General features: G+C 50.8%; 1 protein-coding gene across 1 annotated transcript; it reads left to right on the top strand.

Moving 5' to 3' along the window:
- Positions 1-13,192: 13,192 nt before the first annotated feature.
- Positions 13,193-16,800, top strand: LOC119387782 (transcription factor SOX-21). Its single transcript, XM_037655294.2, has one exon. It carries the CDS (start codon positions 14,132-14,134, stop codon positions 15,227-15,229), a length of 1,098 nt encoding a protein of 365 aa, XP_037511222.1. The 5' UTR covers positions 13,193-14,131; the 3' UTR covers positions 15,230-16,800.
- Positions 16,801-17,165: the final 365 nt, after the last annotated feature.

Genomic DNA, 17,165 nt, shown 5'->3' with positions numbered 1-17,165 from the left:
CCAGGAACCTCGCGGCAACCCTAGAGCACAGTGCTTCATCTTCTTAAGAAGCGTCGCAGTAACAGACACGACGACCGACCCAGGGAATCCGGCTGAATAAAGCCTCCCCAATTGTAGATCAAAGCTTTCCTGCACATTGTGAATGCACGACTTCCGAAGCGCAGGTTCTAAAGAGAGTGTTGCGATGCCCCTCTTTATTGTTTTAGGGTGAGCCCATTTGAATGAAAGGAGCTTTTTATGTGCACGCGGTGAATACGCCCAGTGCACGTGACATTCGTTTAACTTCAACCGCAAGTCTGAGAACCGAAGTGTACCTTCTTATGGACGTTCAAAAGTAGAAGATAGCCCTTTCCCATGATTTTAAAATCTTCTAGAACACTCTTTAGCGCATGCTCATACGAGGTTGAGCACTTGTTAAAAATAAATAAACAGTCGTCCACATAACGAAAAACTTTAAGGACTTTGTCATTTTGGTACAGTTAAAGCGATCGTGTAAGAGCGATCGATGGATGATAAAAACATGTGGCGCAACACAGGCGCCATAGAAGAACCAACGCATATGTCTTTCTTTTGAAGATAAATCTGGTCGTCAAACTTGATTAAAGGTGTCTGAAGGTAACATCCTAAAAGCGCTAGAAGGTTCTCTACTGACATGCCTGTAGCATTTTTAAATGCAACTGCACCGTTTTCATCAGTGCAATCTTTAACTGCGACAAACAGTTCGCGATGAGGCACCGCGTAAAAGAGCTCTTCCACGTCGATGGAAAAAGCAAAACCAATGTCCTTGTTGCCTTCAAGAAAACGTGTACTATACATCAACTGAACTTTTAGGGGCGAAGCTCCTTATAGCGGCACCCGTTCGTCCCGTAGTAGTGTGTAACCAGTCTTAAAAACGGATGGGGGCGTGCACACATGAAGGCTCCCTATAGACAATGCGCTGCGATAGTACGTGATATGTATCGCCCTCTCCTCTCCTACGCTTCCCCCTCTTTCTCCTCTCCTGTTCACATATAGGCCTACTGAATGCGTCATGTGCATGCGCATCGAAGCACACACTTGGCGACACATGACATCTGCGTTTGCATCACGTAACGTCGATCTACGTTTCTTTAGCCGTCACTGGTGTAAGAGATTCTCACGGGGCCTGCAAGTGGTCGTGACACCTTGCACGTGCTGCGCACAATATATATAGCCGCTTGCGCGTGCGGCGTTCCCATGCTATGCCTTTCGTTCTCCCATGATTTTAACACTGTGTATGCATGTTCTTTGCAGTGTATAGACATGACGCGAAGCATAACGCACAAGAGACCTGTGACTGTATATTACGAATCCATCTGCGTAAGTCTACACTGATACAGCGACGGTTTCAATGGTGCTTGGGCGCCAGCTAAAGCGAGAATTTCCACTGTCGTCCACTATATACCACTGGGATCAGTAATTAAATGTCAAATTAAGTGACATATGACAGAGTTCGCCGTACCTCATAAAAATGTTGGTCATTAACTGGCGAATACAATTTAAAGGGAGGCTGTTAACGCCTTGAATAACCTTTTTGTAAATGTTGGGGCAATGAGCGCCCGCTCCAGTTATACCGTGATGATAATGCCCTGTGCGCCATTGTAAGTAATGTATGTTCGAACTGTACTCGATAGAGATGACAGTTTATTATTTTAAATTCCGCCGGGGGCATGTACTCGAACATGAGTTGACTCTATACTCCAGTGCGCAGTCTGGCTGCATACTGCGAGTAGTTCTCTATAAGTAATAATAATAATAATATCTGGGGTTTAACGTCCCAAAACCACCATATGATTATGAGAGACGCCGTAGTGAAGGGCTCCGGAATTTCTACCACCTGGGGTTCTTTAACGTGCACCTAAATCTAAGTACACGGGCCTCAAACATTTTCGCCTCCATCGAAAATGCAGCCGCCGCGGCCGGGATTCGATCCCGCGACCTTCGGGTCGGTTCTCTATAAGTGCACGCATAGTATACGGTGTTCGCAGAGGCATCTGATATTCCCTGTAAAGCGCGTGTTTTATTGGTATTGTTTTTCATGCTTTCATATTTTCATGGCAGCAACAAGGTAAAAGAACAGTGGTATAAACGCTGTTGACCAAAATGACATGCCTGCCCAAGATATATAAAATAAATAAATAAATAAATAAATAAATAAATAAATAAATAAATAAATAAATAAATAAATAAATAAATAAATAAATAAATAAATAAATAAATAAGCGGCAAGAATAACGTGGCTACTTTAGGCTGAAATACCATTGGTTCTCCGCAAATGCCACAAGTTTTAAAGTGGGTTGCTATTTGCAACACATCTGAAGCTGATAGAATGTTTAAATGTACTGTCGCGAATTATTATCCCAGAAAATAACTATGGTACTGCTGCTCTCGTTTATCCTCGCCTTCTTTATTTCTTTTTATTGACCTCTACGATTGCTTGACAATAACCAGCGGAAGCGTCAATACTGTTTCTTTGTATATACAAAACAATGTACTTAAATATAGCGTTAAAGTCTGCGGAGAAAACAAGGTTAGAAGGTTGGGCATTTTCTTTCTCATAGAATGTGTGTAGGTAGCTACGCACTGCCTGCAACCGCGCACCTTTATTGTATAGCCAAAAGCTCGGCACCATGCACTCTAAGGAAGAAAAAAAATTACCTTTTTCTCTGTTTTGGGGAGTCCTGGCTTTCAACATATATAACTCTCTTTAAAGATACACTTTAACTCTTTTCGGAGAGTAGCGCCTCCCACAACTCTCCGAAGATAGCACAATGAACTCCACAAGAGAGTTAACGTGTACCTCTAAAGAGTGTTATAGTATATGTGGCAAGCCACCACTCACCAACACGTCTCTTTCTTTCTTTCTTTCTTTCTTTCTTTCTTTCTTTCTTTCTTTCTTTCTTTCTTTCTTTCTTTCTTTCTTTCTTTCTTTCTTTCTTTCTTTCTTTCTTTCTTTCTTTCTTTCTTTCTTTCTTTCTTTGTATGACTTTATAAGCTGCGACATAACCACAAGCCGGTCTTTCTTCAGCGCAGCCATGCTATGCGGAGAAGACACACCAAAGTGCCATGAAAGCTCTTGTTTGCGCGCGTCCTCTCGTGTATGCAACTAGCCCGATCCCGTGGCTCAGCGCATGCAGCCAATAGACCGATCCCACCAGACCATCTGCGCATGCGCCAGTTTCCGACGGTGGCACTGCCGCCATCTTAGTTGTAGTTCTCGGAGCGCTGCTGGTGCGGCTGCTTGCTGCGTGTTTCAGGTATATTGGCGTTTTGCACCAATCCTCGACACGCAAGACGATTGAATGCGGTGGAAAACTGTGTCCGCACCTCCAATGTATGTTATTTTATTTCAGGTTAACTGCATCCTAGCGCTAAAGGAAAAAAAGAACAGTTGATAGTGCTTACATGCGACGAGGTCGTCTCGTCGGGTTGATGCGCTTGCGTCGTTTTGCTGATTAACTATTAGTAATAAAAAAAAAGAAATCACGTTGCCGTCGTCATGAGAGCAAATATCTTCTTCAGTGAACGCAAGCATGCAAGCGATACAAGCTACAGTATTCGGAAAATAACTTGCCCAAACTGCGTAGAGCTCTCCGCTATACGACAACAGGAGAAAAAAAATCCGTAGGGACAAAAAAAAAAAAAAGAAGCTTATTGCGCTTTTTTTCTTTTTGTCGAGGCGACACTTTCCATGTAGACTGTGTTGTTAACGCAGGACTTCGATCACAGTAATACGTTAAACGTGAATGAAGATAAAACAGTCGCCGTGAAGCAGGTCTAGAGGCGCGTCCGCTGAACGGTGACTGGCGCCGCTCATGCTGCTTACCAAAGGTTAACATCACAAAAATCTTGTGGATGGCATAATATTTCCTGCTGTACAAGGGATGGATGAGTCAGTAAGAGATTTTGGCGACACACGCAATGCGACGGATAAGCAATAGCTCGCTCCGGCTGGCGGCGGCGGCCTCAGCCGGTGGCTCGGCGCTGGCATCGTCGCTAGGCCTGCCGCTTCGAAACAGCAGTGTACGGTTAATAGCCTACGCTCATAAAGAAGTTCAGCTTTGCTACCGCTGTTGCCCGCTTTACGATGAGTTCACAATAATATCGCATATTGAAAGGAATAGAGAAATCCCGGCGGCGGAGTTGGCTGCGATGCCGGCACGGCCGAGTTTTCGCCGTGCGCTCCACGGCGCGAGCTGTACACAGCATGCAGTTATAATCTTGGCTTGTATTACAGGTCTCATTCATGCTAGACGATTGACAGTCGTCATCGCATTTGGTGAGAGGTCGATTTAGGTCTCCCTATATATTAAAGCGATCTCTGTTGAGCCCGGGAAGGACGTTGTATCCAATCTGTCGCCGCTAGCGGCGATCGCCCCGGCAAAGGGATCGCGCTCGCGTTATATGAAATTTTTGCTGTCGCTGATCGGTCCATCGTTCGCACAGCAAGGTTGTTATGACGCAATAGGGCACTGCTAAACCACGATGCATCATGCACAGGGAGTTCACAAACACGTTGAACAAGAAAGTGCGCGGTAGTTGCCTCTCTGTCCGACTTCGTTGACTGTCGCGCACATTCCTGTCAGAGCTTGAAATCCTTTGAGAACACGTAAAATCCGAGTCTTTTTGCTTCAGGCTCCTGTTGTGGCATCCTAGCACACAGCACGTCAACCCAACCATCGCAATTCATCCAAATAAGGCCGCTAAAGCTCGTTAATGCAGCTCGCCAATGCCCCAGCTGTAGGCAGCTGAACGTATACCGAGTAGTACCGGCATGCACGGCGGCAGCGGTGGCGGTGCAACTCGCGGTGAGATCGGTCTATTCGCGGCCCTTATCTTGCGAGTGATCTGCGGCTGGTGCAATGACTGGGTGAGAGGCGAGACGGCCGGCGGAATTCGTGCCCGCGAGCCTATAGTGTTTGAGGACGCGTTAACTCGAAGTTTCGGAGACGCATTGAGATCACTGAGAGGCAACCCTAAGCATTTGCCCAATTCGGTCTGCTGTTCACCCGTCAGCGTTGAGAGCGAGTGCTCGCGATATTCGAGACAAACGTGTTCGTATTAGTGGCACGAGCACCGAGCGACACTCTTGTTTCCCTTCCAAGCACTTGCGGCCGAGCCCTCACTTTTGGTGTCCCGAATATTCCGAAAAAGCATTCTAAAAATATAAATCGATTGTTTTGGTTCAAGTTAAGAGTTATATCGGACACAAGATATCGGAACGTAACTATATGATATCGGAACATAACATATCGCAACCTCGTACTTGCACTGCGTTCTGATCGTAAGGGCCTCAGTGGGAGGGGTTTGGGAAAAGTGCGTGTTTGTGTGTGGGGGCGGGGTGAAATTTCACCGTAGCACCCCCCCTCCCCCCCATCTTCCCAACCCCCTCCCACTGAGGCCCTTACCATCAGAACGCACTGCAAGTACGAGGTTGCGACATGTTACGTTCCGATATCATGTGTCCAATATAACTCTTAACTTCACCCCCCCCCCCCTTCCCATCGCATGCCTATGGAGGCAGTGATCGCAGTGTTGCATCATGGCGGAGTCACCTTGTCACTCTGGTACAGGAAGTGCTCCGTCTGATCGTCTCATGTGAACACTGCTGTGTCACTTAAGATCAACGGAGGCAAAACAACCTTCCATATTACTCCGGTCCATTCATAAAACATCACGCCCCCCTCCGCCCCCCCTCATCACCCCATCACCATCATCGTGCTAGTAAAGTTTTGGGTCCTTTACCCGCGATACGATAATCGCGCTTCAGCCAGAGGCTGACCACCAGGCTTGTGAAGATTCGTCACCGAGGTGCCCCGTCAGCGACGGTCGTGGTGGCGATTTGCAGGCAGAGGCTCGGAGATGATGGAGAATTAAAGCAGTTTATATACAGATGGTTACAAAAACAACATATTTACAGCATATTTACAAAGTCAGAGCGTCTACGTTGGACATAGCCCACACCTCGGGAGACCCGAGTACTGCCTCGCAGTAACACCGCCTTGCTCAGACTGACCTACTTTCCGCGGTCGGCCTCTTTTCCTCCTTCTCAGCATCCCTTTCCTCAATGCGGCCACGTGGTCCCGCCAACTCTGGCGCGCCTGTTCCTAGAACCCATGCGGCCGCGCCCGCGGAGGGAAAAGCGCTCCACCGAAGGGATGGCGTACAGTGGCCAAATGAGGTCACCTCCCGAGTTGTTTTCGCGGCTGCACGCACTCGGGGAAAGGGGGGGGGGGGGTGCTTTCAGGAAACGACGCCGGCACGCCGCAACCGGCCACCGACTGCCTTCCCTCGGTGCCAACTTGCCCCTGGTGACAGATGTCTGTAAACCCCACGCCGTCCCTCTGTTTGCGTGGGGCACGGTGCCGGCAAACTGGCGCCAACGGCCTTCCCCGAGCTCTCTGTTTTTTCCCGAACCTTACACGCCCCCCTTAAGCTTCACATAAGAGGCCGACGCGTCTTATGGGAACAACAATGAAACAAAAAAAAAAGGTTTGGGAAACCTTAAGTCCTCCGTACTCGGCTAAGGGTTAATGGCCCTTCGCAACGCTAAACATGTATGCACCACGACACTTGCGTCAACAGGCTCTCGATTTTCCACAAGAAAAAAAAAGGAACACGGCAACAATGTCTAACGTTGCGTTACGCGGCAATAAACACAGTGGGCCAGGGTCTCCAGTTACAGGGGAGACCCGGCGAAGGTAAACAACAAAAAATAACGTTCATGTACGTCCGTCCAATAACCGTCCACTGCGCACACACACTTCCACCTCGCAGTTTGTGGGTGACACGGTTTCAGAGGCGTGCAAAACGCGTGCACGAAATGTCAACCGCGGCACGGAGTTCACAGACTTAGTTCCGTACTGCTGGTGCACAAAGGGGAGCACTCCCCCCTCCCGCCGACTGCCCGGCACTGCTACTCGGATACCGCCATGCATTTGGCACGCGCAACACCGCACCCTCGTTGACATGGGCGCTGCCCTTTCTGTGATGTACAGAACGTTCTAGCCCTGGCGCGCCAGCGACTACCGTGCTATCTTTGCCCCGTCGACGTCGCCAACGGTGTCTGCCGCGGACCCTACCCGGTCCCTTCCGCTTAGGGAACATTTTTCCGGAGCACTGTTCGTCGAACGCTAACACGGCCTCGCTCACTCGAACACTCGACGGCTTCGTCCGCCTATCAGGCTGCGTTGCGTGCGCGGTCTGTTGTCTCACTCTGTCCGCCTCCTTCATCAACTGCCACGCTTCCTCGAACAACAAACAGTCAGTGCGTGCCCTTAGTTTGTCTGTCAGCGCGCACAATACCGGCACTGTTGCCTTACCGTCCGCGAAGATTACTGGGCCACGCGCGAGCGCCAGCGGCAGCATTGTCAGCTTCGCACGTACCTCTTCTCCGAACGCGGAGATCAGTGTAATTGACCCGTGCGGCTGCACAAGCTCCGGCGGGACTACGCTCTCCCGGACAACCGTGACGTCAGTGCCCGTGTCAAGAATGGCGCGAACCCCAACGTCTCGGCAACATAATTCGATGGGCTCGCGTTCATGCCCTCCGGCAACTATCGCCGTCGCCGATACGCGTGCGGACAAACCTATCCTTTCCTGAGAGCCAGACGCCTCGGCATCGCGATTTTCCGCTCGCGGGCAATCCGCTCTCAAGTGCCCATGCACACCGCATAGGAAGCAACCCCGCGCCTTTGTGGGCTCCCGCGCTAGTGGTTTAGCCCGATCCTGTGTGCCCGTGGCCACAGTCTCAATGATTTTGCGTTCCGACCTTTTGCTACCGCTGTTTTCGCCTTCCACTTCCTCGAATGTTAAGACTAACGCCGCAATTTCGTGGGCCTTGCGCCAGCTCCCTCCCTCTTGGAGCGTTACATATTTTAAGGCGGCATCCGATAAGCTGTCTTTCATCTGGTCCGCGGTACAAAGTTCGATTAGCTCCTCAAACGTACTCGCGCCTCTCGCCTCCACGTAACAACGCAAGTAGCTTTGCAGCCTGGTCGCGAACGCGCGCCACCCTTCTGCCGCTCGCTTCTTCGCCCCATGGAACCGGCGTAAGTATTCTCCTGCGGAAAGCTTCATCTCCTCGAGTACCGCGCCCTTCAGCACTTCGTAGTCCCTATGCTGAGGTGGTGCCAAGCGCGTCGACAAGAATGGTATTTTCTCCGCGACCAGTGGAAAAATAATCTGGCCCCACCAAGCCTTTGGCACTTCGTACCCCTCCAGCGCGCTCTCGGCAGCCTCAAACCATACTGGGACCTCCGCCTCCGTCGGGAACTTTGGCAGCACACTGCTAATCAACTTTGAAAAGTGTCGCATTTCACCGTGGTTCTCCTGCCCTCCGTTACCGCGCGGAGTCGGCGCGGAGCCACGTTGCTCTCTTGCAATTTGCAGTTCTAACTCCCTCAGTCTGATTTTCATTTTGAGCACTTCTACTTCTGAATGGCTCTCTGGCTCCTCCAGACCGGTGGCCTCGTTTCCGACCTCCTCGTTGTCGCTAGCGTCGCCCATACCGCTGGTCGTACGTTTATCTGGATTTAGATAGGCGAACCGTGTTTCCATTTACACCCCTACCTAGCCTAATCCGAACACAGTGCACAGGCCCAGGCGGAAGAAGAAGAGCACTCACCCGTCGAGACGACCGCTGCGTAGCTCCTGTCCTCCTCTCCGCGCTGGTTTTGCTGTAGCCCTCCGCTTCGATCCGCCGGTGCCCGGTGGATGATTTGAAGAAGCGGTCCAGCCGACTCCCACAGCAGCTGTCTCCTGGCGTCCTTAGGACCCTGGTCCTCGTGCTGCACTGCTTTGCTGATGCCGCTGCTTTCTCTCCGCCCGCGCCGAGTGCTCGACACGGAATCTTCACCCGCTGCCGAAGCGTTGCCTCCCCTTCACAGCCTGTTGAATCTCTTCGCCGTCGCGAGATGCTTGAAGAGATCCCACCGCTGCCACCAGTAAAGTTTTGGGTCCTTTACCCGCGATACGATAATCGCGCTTCAGCCAGAGGCTGACCACCAGGCTTGTGAAGATTCGTCACCGAGGTGCCCCGTCAGCGACGGTCGTGGTGGCGATTTGCAGGCAGAGGCTCGGAGATGATGGGGAATTAAAGCAGTTTATATACAGATGGTTACAAAAACAACATATTTACAGCATATTTACAAAGTCAGAGCGTCTACGTTGGACATAGCCCACACCTCGGGAGACCCGAGTACTGCCTCGCAGTAACACCGCCTTGCTCAGACTGACCTACTTTCCGCGGTCGGCCTCTTTTCCTCCTTCTCAGCATCCCTTTCCTCAATGCGGCCACGTGGTCCCGCCAACTCTGGCGCGCCTGTTCCTAGAACCCATGCGGCCGCGCCCGCGGAGGGAAAAGCGCTCCACCGAAGGGATGGCGTACAGTGGCCAAATGAGGTCACCTCCCGAGTTGTTTTCGCGGCTGCACGCACTCGGGGAAAGGGGGGGGGGGGGGGGTGCTTTCAAGAAACGACGCCGGCACGCCGCAACCGGCCACCGACTGCCTTCCCTCGGTGCCAACTTGCTCCTGGTGACAGATGTCTGTAAACCCCACGCCGTCCCTCTGTTTGCGTGGGGCACGGTGCCGGCAAACTGGCGCCAACGGCCCTCCCCGAGCTCTCTGTTTTTTCCCGAACCTTACAGTGCTCTTCTTCCTCGTCGACGTATACAAGAGTATCAACCCTGCCCGAGTGCACGGCTGCCCAATGCCAACCCCCAGAGCCAACCAGACACTTATTGGTTGGACATCACTGACGTCTCGTTTCTTTTTTCCGCTTTTACTTTTTATTCTCTCTCTCTCTCTCTCGCTTTCTGCCCCGAGTTCGATTTCCAGTTTATATTCCGTCTTTATACTATAGCATCCATATCGACACGAACTTTTTTTTTTATTGACATGATGTAAGGAGGTGTTGGCACACAAATAAGGCACGGATACTCTCTTGGAGTACATCTATAGGTCCATAAAGATAACGTACATAGGGTCCAAATTTCTGATCACAATTAACCCGCAGTACATACAATAGACAACTTAGCGTAACAGTCAAGACATAACATGAACTTCTTAAAAAAAGAAAAGAAAATGAAAACGTTTCATCTCGGCCTAAAATTAAAGTTTGAACAGCGTGTCCGCTTCCATTGCTATACGAAAAGACGCTGTCTAAACGCTATCACGCCGGTGTCGCCGGGAAGAACAACTTCTTACGCAACCTTTCTTGTCTAAAAGTAAACAAAAAAACTACGCATGCGTCGCTTTACCTGAAGAATGGGAACTTCCTCGCTCTCGAACTAACTATGGTAAACAGATGTTACGCCACTTATTGCCATACCATTTAAGCAATGCACATTAGCTTGCGCATTTTCTTGTTCACGAGAAAGAAGCTTGCAAGCATTTCGTTTAAGAAGGGGTGGGGTGTTATTATCGCGTACTATATTTTCTTGTCGTTATGATTGTTCACCATTTTTAAAAAAATCAGTTAATAAGTTCCATTTTTGTGCGTATTATGATAAAAACATACGTTTCACTACTTACACCACGGTTACATAGTATGTGCTGCATTTTATTAAAACAGTGTTACATTGTACGTTAAAATGCGTTTCTTATGTCGAATTGCATTACGTTATATGATAACAGGTGTATTTTTTATGTAACATGTGATTCTTTTTTTTGTATTGTTTTTTTGGAAAAGGACAATAGTCTATTCTTGCTGATCCGTGTTCATGTTTCCTTCTGTTGGTGTCAAGTTCAAGGGACCATGGGCCTCGCCAAGCCGTTTTGTGGCTTTCAGCTGACGGCCCTCAACATCTATATTTTTCGGAGTCTGATGTCGAAATAAAAACAAAATGATTCTGATTCTGTCTGCCTTGAAATAATCTTACGCCGAGATATTGTCAAGGTCTGTCGTTCTTCGCGTTGAGGACACACACACGTACGCATACATACACACACACAAACATAGAATAAATAAAAGATTACAAATACACAAATTCAGAAATGCGTGAGGGACAAAGAGAATGAAATGGAGGGAACTACGAGTTTCATTCCTTGCTTTCTCGAAATCGGCGATTGTATACTGAAGCGAAGTCCACTGTAAAGGAACTCAGAAGAGCGAAACACGCAAATACACAAAGAGAAGAAACAGAGAGCAAATACGCAAGGACATGTTGAGTCGATACCGCATGGGCGTGCAAACACCGGAGGGGTGGCTGCTTGACGATCTACGCATTACGGCCTCACCCCGTCGTCGCACCTCTCCCGTGATCAAATAGCGGAAGAAATACGCGCGGTGCCTTCGCACTTTCACGGCTCGCGGGGTGGGTTTTGTTTGGCTTTGCGCAGAACGAAAAAAAAAGAAGTACATACAATAACAAACGGCCGAGCCAGAAAATGAAGAGAGGGGAGGTATTTAACATTGCGTGAATAGTACACGCAAGTTCCCCGTCGCGAAGAGAGGCGGTGGGTGGCTTGTTACAACAGCGTCGGCTATTGTGGGACGTGTATGCATGGCCGAATGATGGGATGTTTTGTGTAGCCATAGGCTCCTATAACTGTATCTGGTGGCGGCGGGTGAAACGCCGCCTCTGGCTGACGGGCATCAATGCGACTTGCAGCGGCCACGTCTGTTAAGGCTTTCGAAATGTATACTTAGACTGTCGAATAATTGCCCTCCATCTCTCTCTTCTTATACGGGGTGAATGGAGACCATGTGTTGTACATGCATCGATTATTTTGCTTATAAATTGACCAAATTTTTTCGCATATGACTCTTCAAGCCGCTGTATCGATCGGCGGCACAATATCGACAACGCCGAGCTGGCATTCTTGACCCGTGGTTGAGGGTTCCATCGCTTTGTGAGACACTCATTGTACTCACCTTCTTTTCACAGCTTTCTCTTCTTCCGTGGAGATCCTAACCTTGTGTCAATCGTGTCGAAAGTGCATCGCTGTGCATATATGGCGTTCTATGCAACCGTGGAACCTCAATGCCCATCTTCTTGTCTGCATATCTGTCTCAAATACGAAAACCACGCGTTCACGGTATGCACTGTCGTTTTTATCTTGCTCTGCGACGCAAATTCCCTAATGCAGCATTTAAAGCGCTCTTTCGGAGCCTTGCCTGTGAGACAAGGCTGCGTGATGTGTAGCGTAGGCGTAAAGCAAAAGAACAACATAGAAGCATGCCTTGTTGAAAGTGCACAAGAGACGTGGACAGTAACTGCTGTATATACTCGACACGAGGGAGGCACGTGACCGCCGTGTAAATGTTCCAAGATAATTTTTCACCCTGGGTGTATCACCGAGGGAAAGGTCACATCATATCGCTTGACTGACGTTCGCAATAGGCAAGTCTCTCGGGTGGTTTGTAATAGGAAATATTGGAGTGGAAGGGAGTCTGACAAAAATTTCCCGGTGCTCAGTTACAGCTGGTAGAAAGAAGCCTTGTAGACAACGTAGTTTGTCAAGTGCGTCTTTGGAAGAAGGCATAGAAGTTATGCGCCAGCCGAGTGTCGTGGGAAACCGGGCAACCTATGGGCATCACGACACCAACAAAAGGGTGGTGGGTAAATTGTAGACATTCCCCTTTAATTGCAGTTTGTACGTACCTACAAAACAGTCACCAAATCGTGATACATGTTCCACTGCACCAGCTGTCTGAGTTGCGTCTACAAGGGAGAGAAGGCGAACGAGACTTTCGATGCAACAGTTTCACTTGAAGCACCTTCGGCGAGGCAGCGCAGCGAAGTGGCACGTCGCACGCCTCTTTGCGCCGATCGTTTGCGAGCGAGCGCCAGCCGCTACGGCTCCTCCGGCGCGTGCCGGCGAGCGCCAGAGCGGCCGCCGCATTTTTTTTCCTCCTCCTTTCGTGCCGGTTCTCCTTCTTATACTTGCTCCCTCTCCTGAAAAACCCAATGGCATTGTGTGGCGGCGCCTTCAATCCCGCCCTTTGAGCCACTCGACATGATTGGCCCCACCGACCCTGTGACGTCAGAGGCGACCGGCTCCCGACGGTTGAACAGGCCAATAACAAAGCGACGCTCCAAGAGAATCAATCTGCGCGCGCGGTGCGTGCGGTGGGAGAGAGAGCGGCGCGAATCTCGCCGGATTCCGCGTTTGTTTTCGCCGCCGTCGGTGACGCGCAGCTTTTGTACTTCATTTTTTTCCTCCCGCTCTTTTCATTGCTCCTCGTCACGCGGGGATCTCTGGCTTGTTTCGTCGGTGGCTGCAGCAGCAGCCGGCGTCGTCGGCGGTGGCTGTGGTAGAAGCGGCACGAGCGCTGCGCGCGTCGCAGGGGGTGCCTTCCTCTTCCCCACGACCCTTTCTTCTTTCTCACCCTGCCGCTTCGGAGTGACGCCGCGATGTCGACTAGTCGCACACGTCGTCCGCTGTCTCCGGTCCGTGGACGTAGTGCCGACGCCAGTCGCGTGCCAGTTTGCTCTTGACTCGTTCACCAGTTCTCCTCAGGCCAGCGGCTCGCTGATCGTGCCTGCGCTTCGCGTGTGCGCAGAGAGGATTCCTACAACTGCCCCCGTCAGCACGTTTCAGCACAACTCTGGCATGAACTTCTGCGTCAGTTGTCCATCGGGTACGACGACGACAGTGACTCAGCCGTGGTTCAACGGCCCCGCCGCCTGACATAGCAGCGGAGCCGTTCGTCGAGGCACGCCCCGCATCGCGCACGCCCGCGGCCTCGAACCGAGGACTACGAGGCTGGGGCGCTCCTGCTCCGCCAACGCCGTGTTGTGTGTTGGCTAATTTGCTCCTGTGGTGTGCGCGGATCCCGCATCGCGGGAGCCCCCCGTGCAAGGCGTCAAGATTGCGTCCTATCCTGCCTCCGTCGTGTCGGCCGCGTTCCCGTTCGCGGGATTCGACTATCGCTTTCCGTACGGAGCCCTGCCGCCGCCTGCGACGCCTAGGGACTCCGGTGCGCCGCATGGCATCCCGTTGTCCCTCTTGGACCGCGGTCACATCGGCGACCTGGGTGCGCGGTCATCTATACCGCCGACCTCCGGCGGAGGGGGTCCCTCTCCGCTCCGTCCGGCGCCGCTCACGTCGGCACCTTCTTCGTCGTCGTCCTCTTCGTCGTCCGCCGACTCGCACGTCAAGCGTCCTATGAACGCCTTCATGGTGTGGTCGCGTGCCCAGAGACGCAAGATCGCGCTGGAGAATCCCAAGATGCACAACTCGGAGATCTCCAAGCGGCTGGGCACCGAGTGGAAGCACTTGTCCGAGTCTGACAAGCGGCCCTTCATCGAGGAGGCCAAGCGACTCAGGGCACTGCACATGAAGGAGCACCCGGACTATAAGTACAAGCCGCGCCGGAAGCCCAAGAGCATGCTGAAGAAGGACGCGCACCACCACAGGTTTCCTTTCGCCCTGCCCTACATCCCGGGTCCAGGAGACTACCTCGGCCTGGCAGCGGGCCTGCCCCGGTCTCTCTTCCCACCGCATCCGCGGATCGCCATTCCGTTTCCGCAGCACCCGGCCGCAGTCGCCTCGCTGCACCAGCAACAGCAGCAGCCTTCGCCGTCTCCGTCGCCGTCGCAAGCGCGATCCGCCTCTCCGAGGTCGTGCCACGCGGAAGAGAACAACAACCGGCCGTCATCGTGCGATGACGTTGTCATCGGCTCCGGTGGACGCAAGCTGAGTTCTCCGTCCTCGCTGTTGGTGACCGCCTCTTCGTCGTCGCCCCCGGCATCCTCGGCGTCTACGACTCCGACGTCGGACCCTGCAGCGTCTCCCGCGTTCAAGGCGTTCCTGCCGCCCTCGTACGCGTCGCCGTACTGCCCGACGTCGTCGTCGGCCGCTGCAGCCCATGCTGCAGCAGCGTCTCTTTACTCGGCAGCTGGACTGTCGTACCTGATGCCGTGCGGCTGCGGCTCGCCGTACGCCGGAGGTGCGGCCGACCCTAACTGCCGGCAGCACCTGGGCCCCACGCCGCCCGTTTCGACGTCGTCGTCGCTGTTCGCGCTCAATCCGTTCCTCAAGTCGGTCGAGTCCGGTCTGCCTCCGGGCTACGCGGGACACGCGGCCATGGCTGCGGCAGCTGCCGCCGCGGCTGCAGCGGGCTCCCTGCTCGACGATCCGCAGTCCATGTCCACGGTTCCGTCGGCGGCCGCCCATCTGTTCGGCCTCTATTCGTCCCTGGCCAGGCCCAAACCGCACGACGCCCGGCTTGAGGTAGGCGCTTCTTCTCTCGAGCCCTCGTGAGGTGCGCGCGTAACTGCTTCTCCGAAACGCGCATGAAAGAGAGGCTGTGAACATTTTCATCGATCCCTTTGAGAACAAGCATCAATATTAACTAGTGATAGCTTGCACGTGACGTCATGGAGCAACAACATGGCTCCAACACGACGGCTTAGATGACGTCAAGGCATTATAATCACGCGGCGATTAACCTGCTTCAGTGTGATAACGACGTCACTGGAACGTTACTGGGCCTCTGTTCATGAATAGCGACATAACCAGCATGCGTTGTACTGACAACACTAACGTGACATCACAAAGCTCGCGTCCCACCATGTTGGTGCTCCGACGTTCCCGTTTCATGACGTGAGTGCAAGCTATCTTACACAGCTTACGCTGTTGACGAGTTGTATCATGGACCAGTGCGTGCGTTTTTAAGTCATCGATCGCGGCGCTCACGCGTGGGCGCATGACTTCGAAAACTGCCTTCTTTGTTGTAGGGACATTTTGTATGAACTTGTAGCTCCCATAAGACGAACTGACTGTTGCATCTACTTGGCCGTGCATACAGATGTCGCCACACAAGTTGACCATCACCACATTGAGTGCCCGCGACTTTAGCGCGGACAATTGTGACATGCGGTTTGTATTCATCGGAGAAGATATATAGTGAACGGGCATTATGGCTGACTTCGAATTTTATTGAGCTACAGCTGTGATAGGTCACGAAGTCATGTAGGATTATTTATGCATCTGTTTAGCGTCATATAAGCGCATTCGAAAAATAAACTAGAAAACGAAAAGACGTGTCTGCTTTCTTGGCTTTATTGCTGGCCTATACCATATGCACCTTTAAGAATGGACTGTTATAGGCTACGTGCAACGTGGGCGAATTTTAGTGTCTGTCACCTTCACGATGTTTGTTTTCGAGCAAGATTTCGTTTTCGTGAGAGAACACGTGATTGTTGTTGCTATAGCTTTATAGTATTCTTCAATTTGAGCTGTACTAGGGCACTTGATGAGACTGTTCGTATAATTGCTTTGAGAGCTCCTGTCACTAGAGCTTTATGAAGACGCCATAATACAGACTAGGTATTATTCTGCTTAACCTGAAAGCAAAAAGAATGTTTTCTTTGCGATGCCAACAATCTGTTATTTGTGCAAGGCTGTTTAGATTAATATATTTTGTACACCGTTCGTGTTTGTGTATACGCGTACGTACGCTCTTGTGTGCAGTTATATATCCTTCCCTTCGGTATCATCACTTTATCAGTGTCAACTTTGACAAAACCAAGTCACTTGCTCGTGCCAATAATATATAAGTTGTTTTGAGATCATTATATAATTTATTGTACATGGAGCGTGGATCGGCCATGAATGGGCTTTGTATTTTTAACCATCGTGAGACAAGAACTAAATAAAGGAAATAATTACACATCTGGTCACCCTCGGCGTTTTGAGAGCTTTATTTTTTGAATACCCTGTCATCCAATCACTTTCGATCGTTTCTGACTCGGTGCGAATTGTACACAGCCATAAACACTCGTCGTCAAATGAGAGAGAGATCACTGCTAATGCTATCGAAGGCCGTTAACCCTGGATAGGATATGAACCGGGACGAGAAATCTAATTTGGAATAAACATTAAAGGTTAATAAAGTTATTGTACATCAGTACAACCATTGTATTGTGCTTCACCTGTATGACAACACAATTTAAGAACTATAGAGCTTATTGTTTCAGACGATTTTAGCGATCGTCTACATTTCGTTTCGTATTGATCGCTTTCACAAATGACAATTGGAAATACTATTGATCAGATTAGTTCATTCATCGATATGTTTGAACCTCCCAAGCCAAAGCCGATGAACATAAAGCCGATGTACACTTCGACTGGAAGTTCAAGCATATTAGTTGAATTTCACCGTGAAGAACAGCTGCAAAATATCGTATACACTCCC

The sequence above is a fragment of the Rhipicephalus sanguineus genome, chromosome 3 (assembly GCF_013339695.2).
Source record: "Rhipicephalus sanguineus isolate Rsan-2018 chromosome 3, BIME_Rsan_1.4, whole genome shotgun sequence".
NCBI lineage: Eukaryota > Metazoa > Arthropoda > Arachnida > Ixodida > Ixodidae > Rhipicephalus > Rhipicephalus sanguineus.
This window is presented reverse-complemented; position numbering and strand designations above follow the sequence as displayed.

Bases quoted from the DNA above. Each gene is read 5' to 3' on its own strand.
- LOC119387782 (XM_037655294.2), top strand. From the start codon at position 14,132: ATGAACGCCTTCATGGTGTGGTCGCGTGCCCAGAGACGCAAGATCGCG.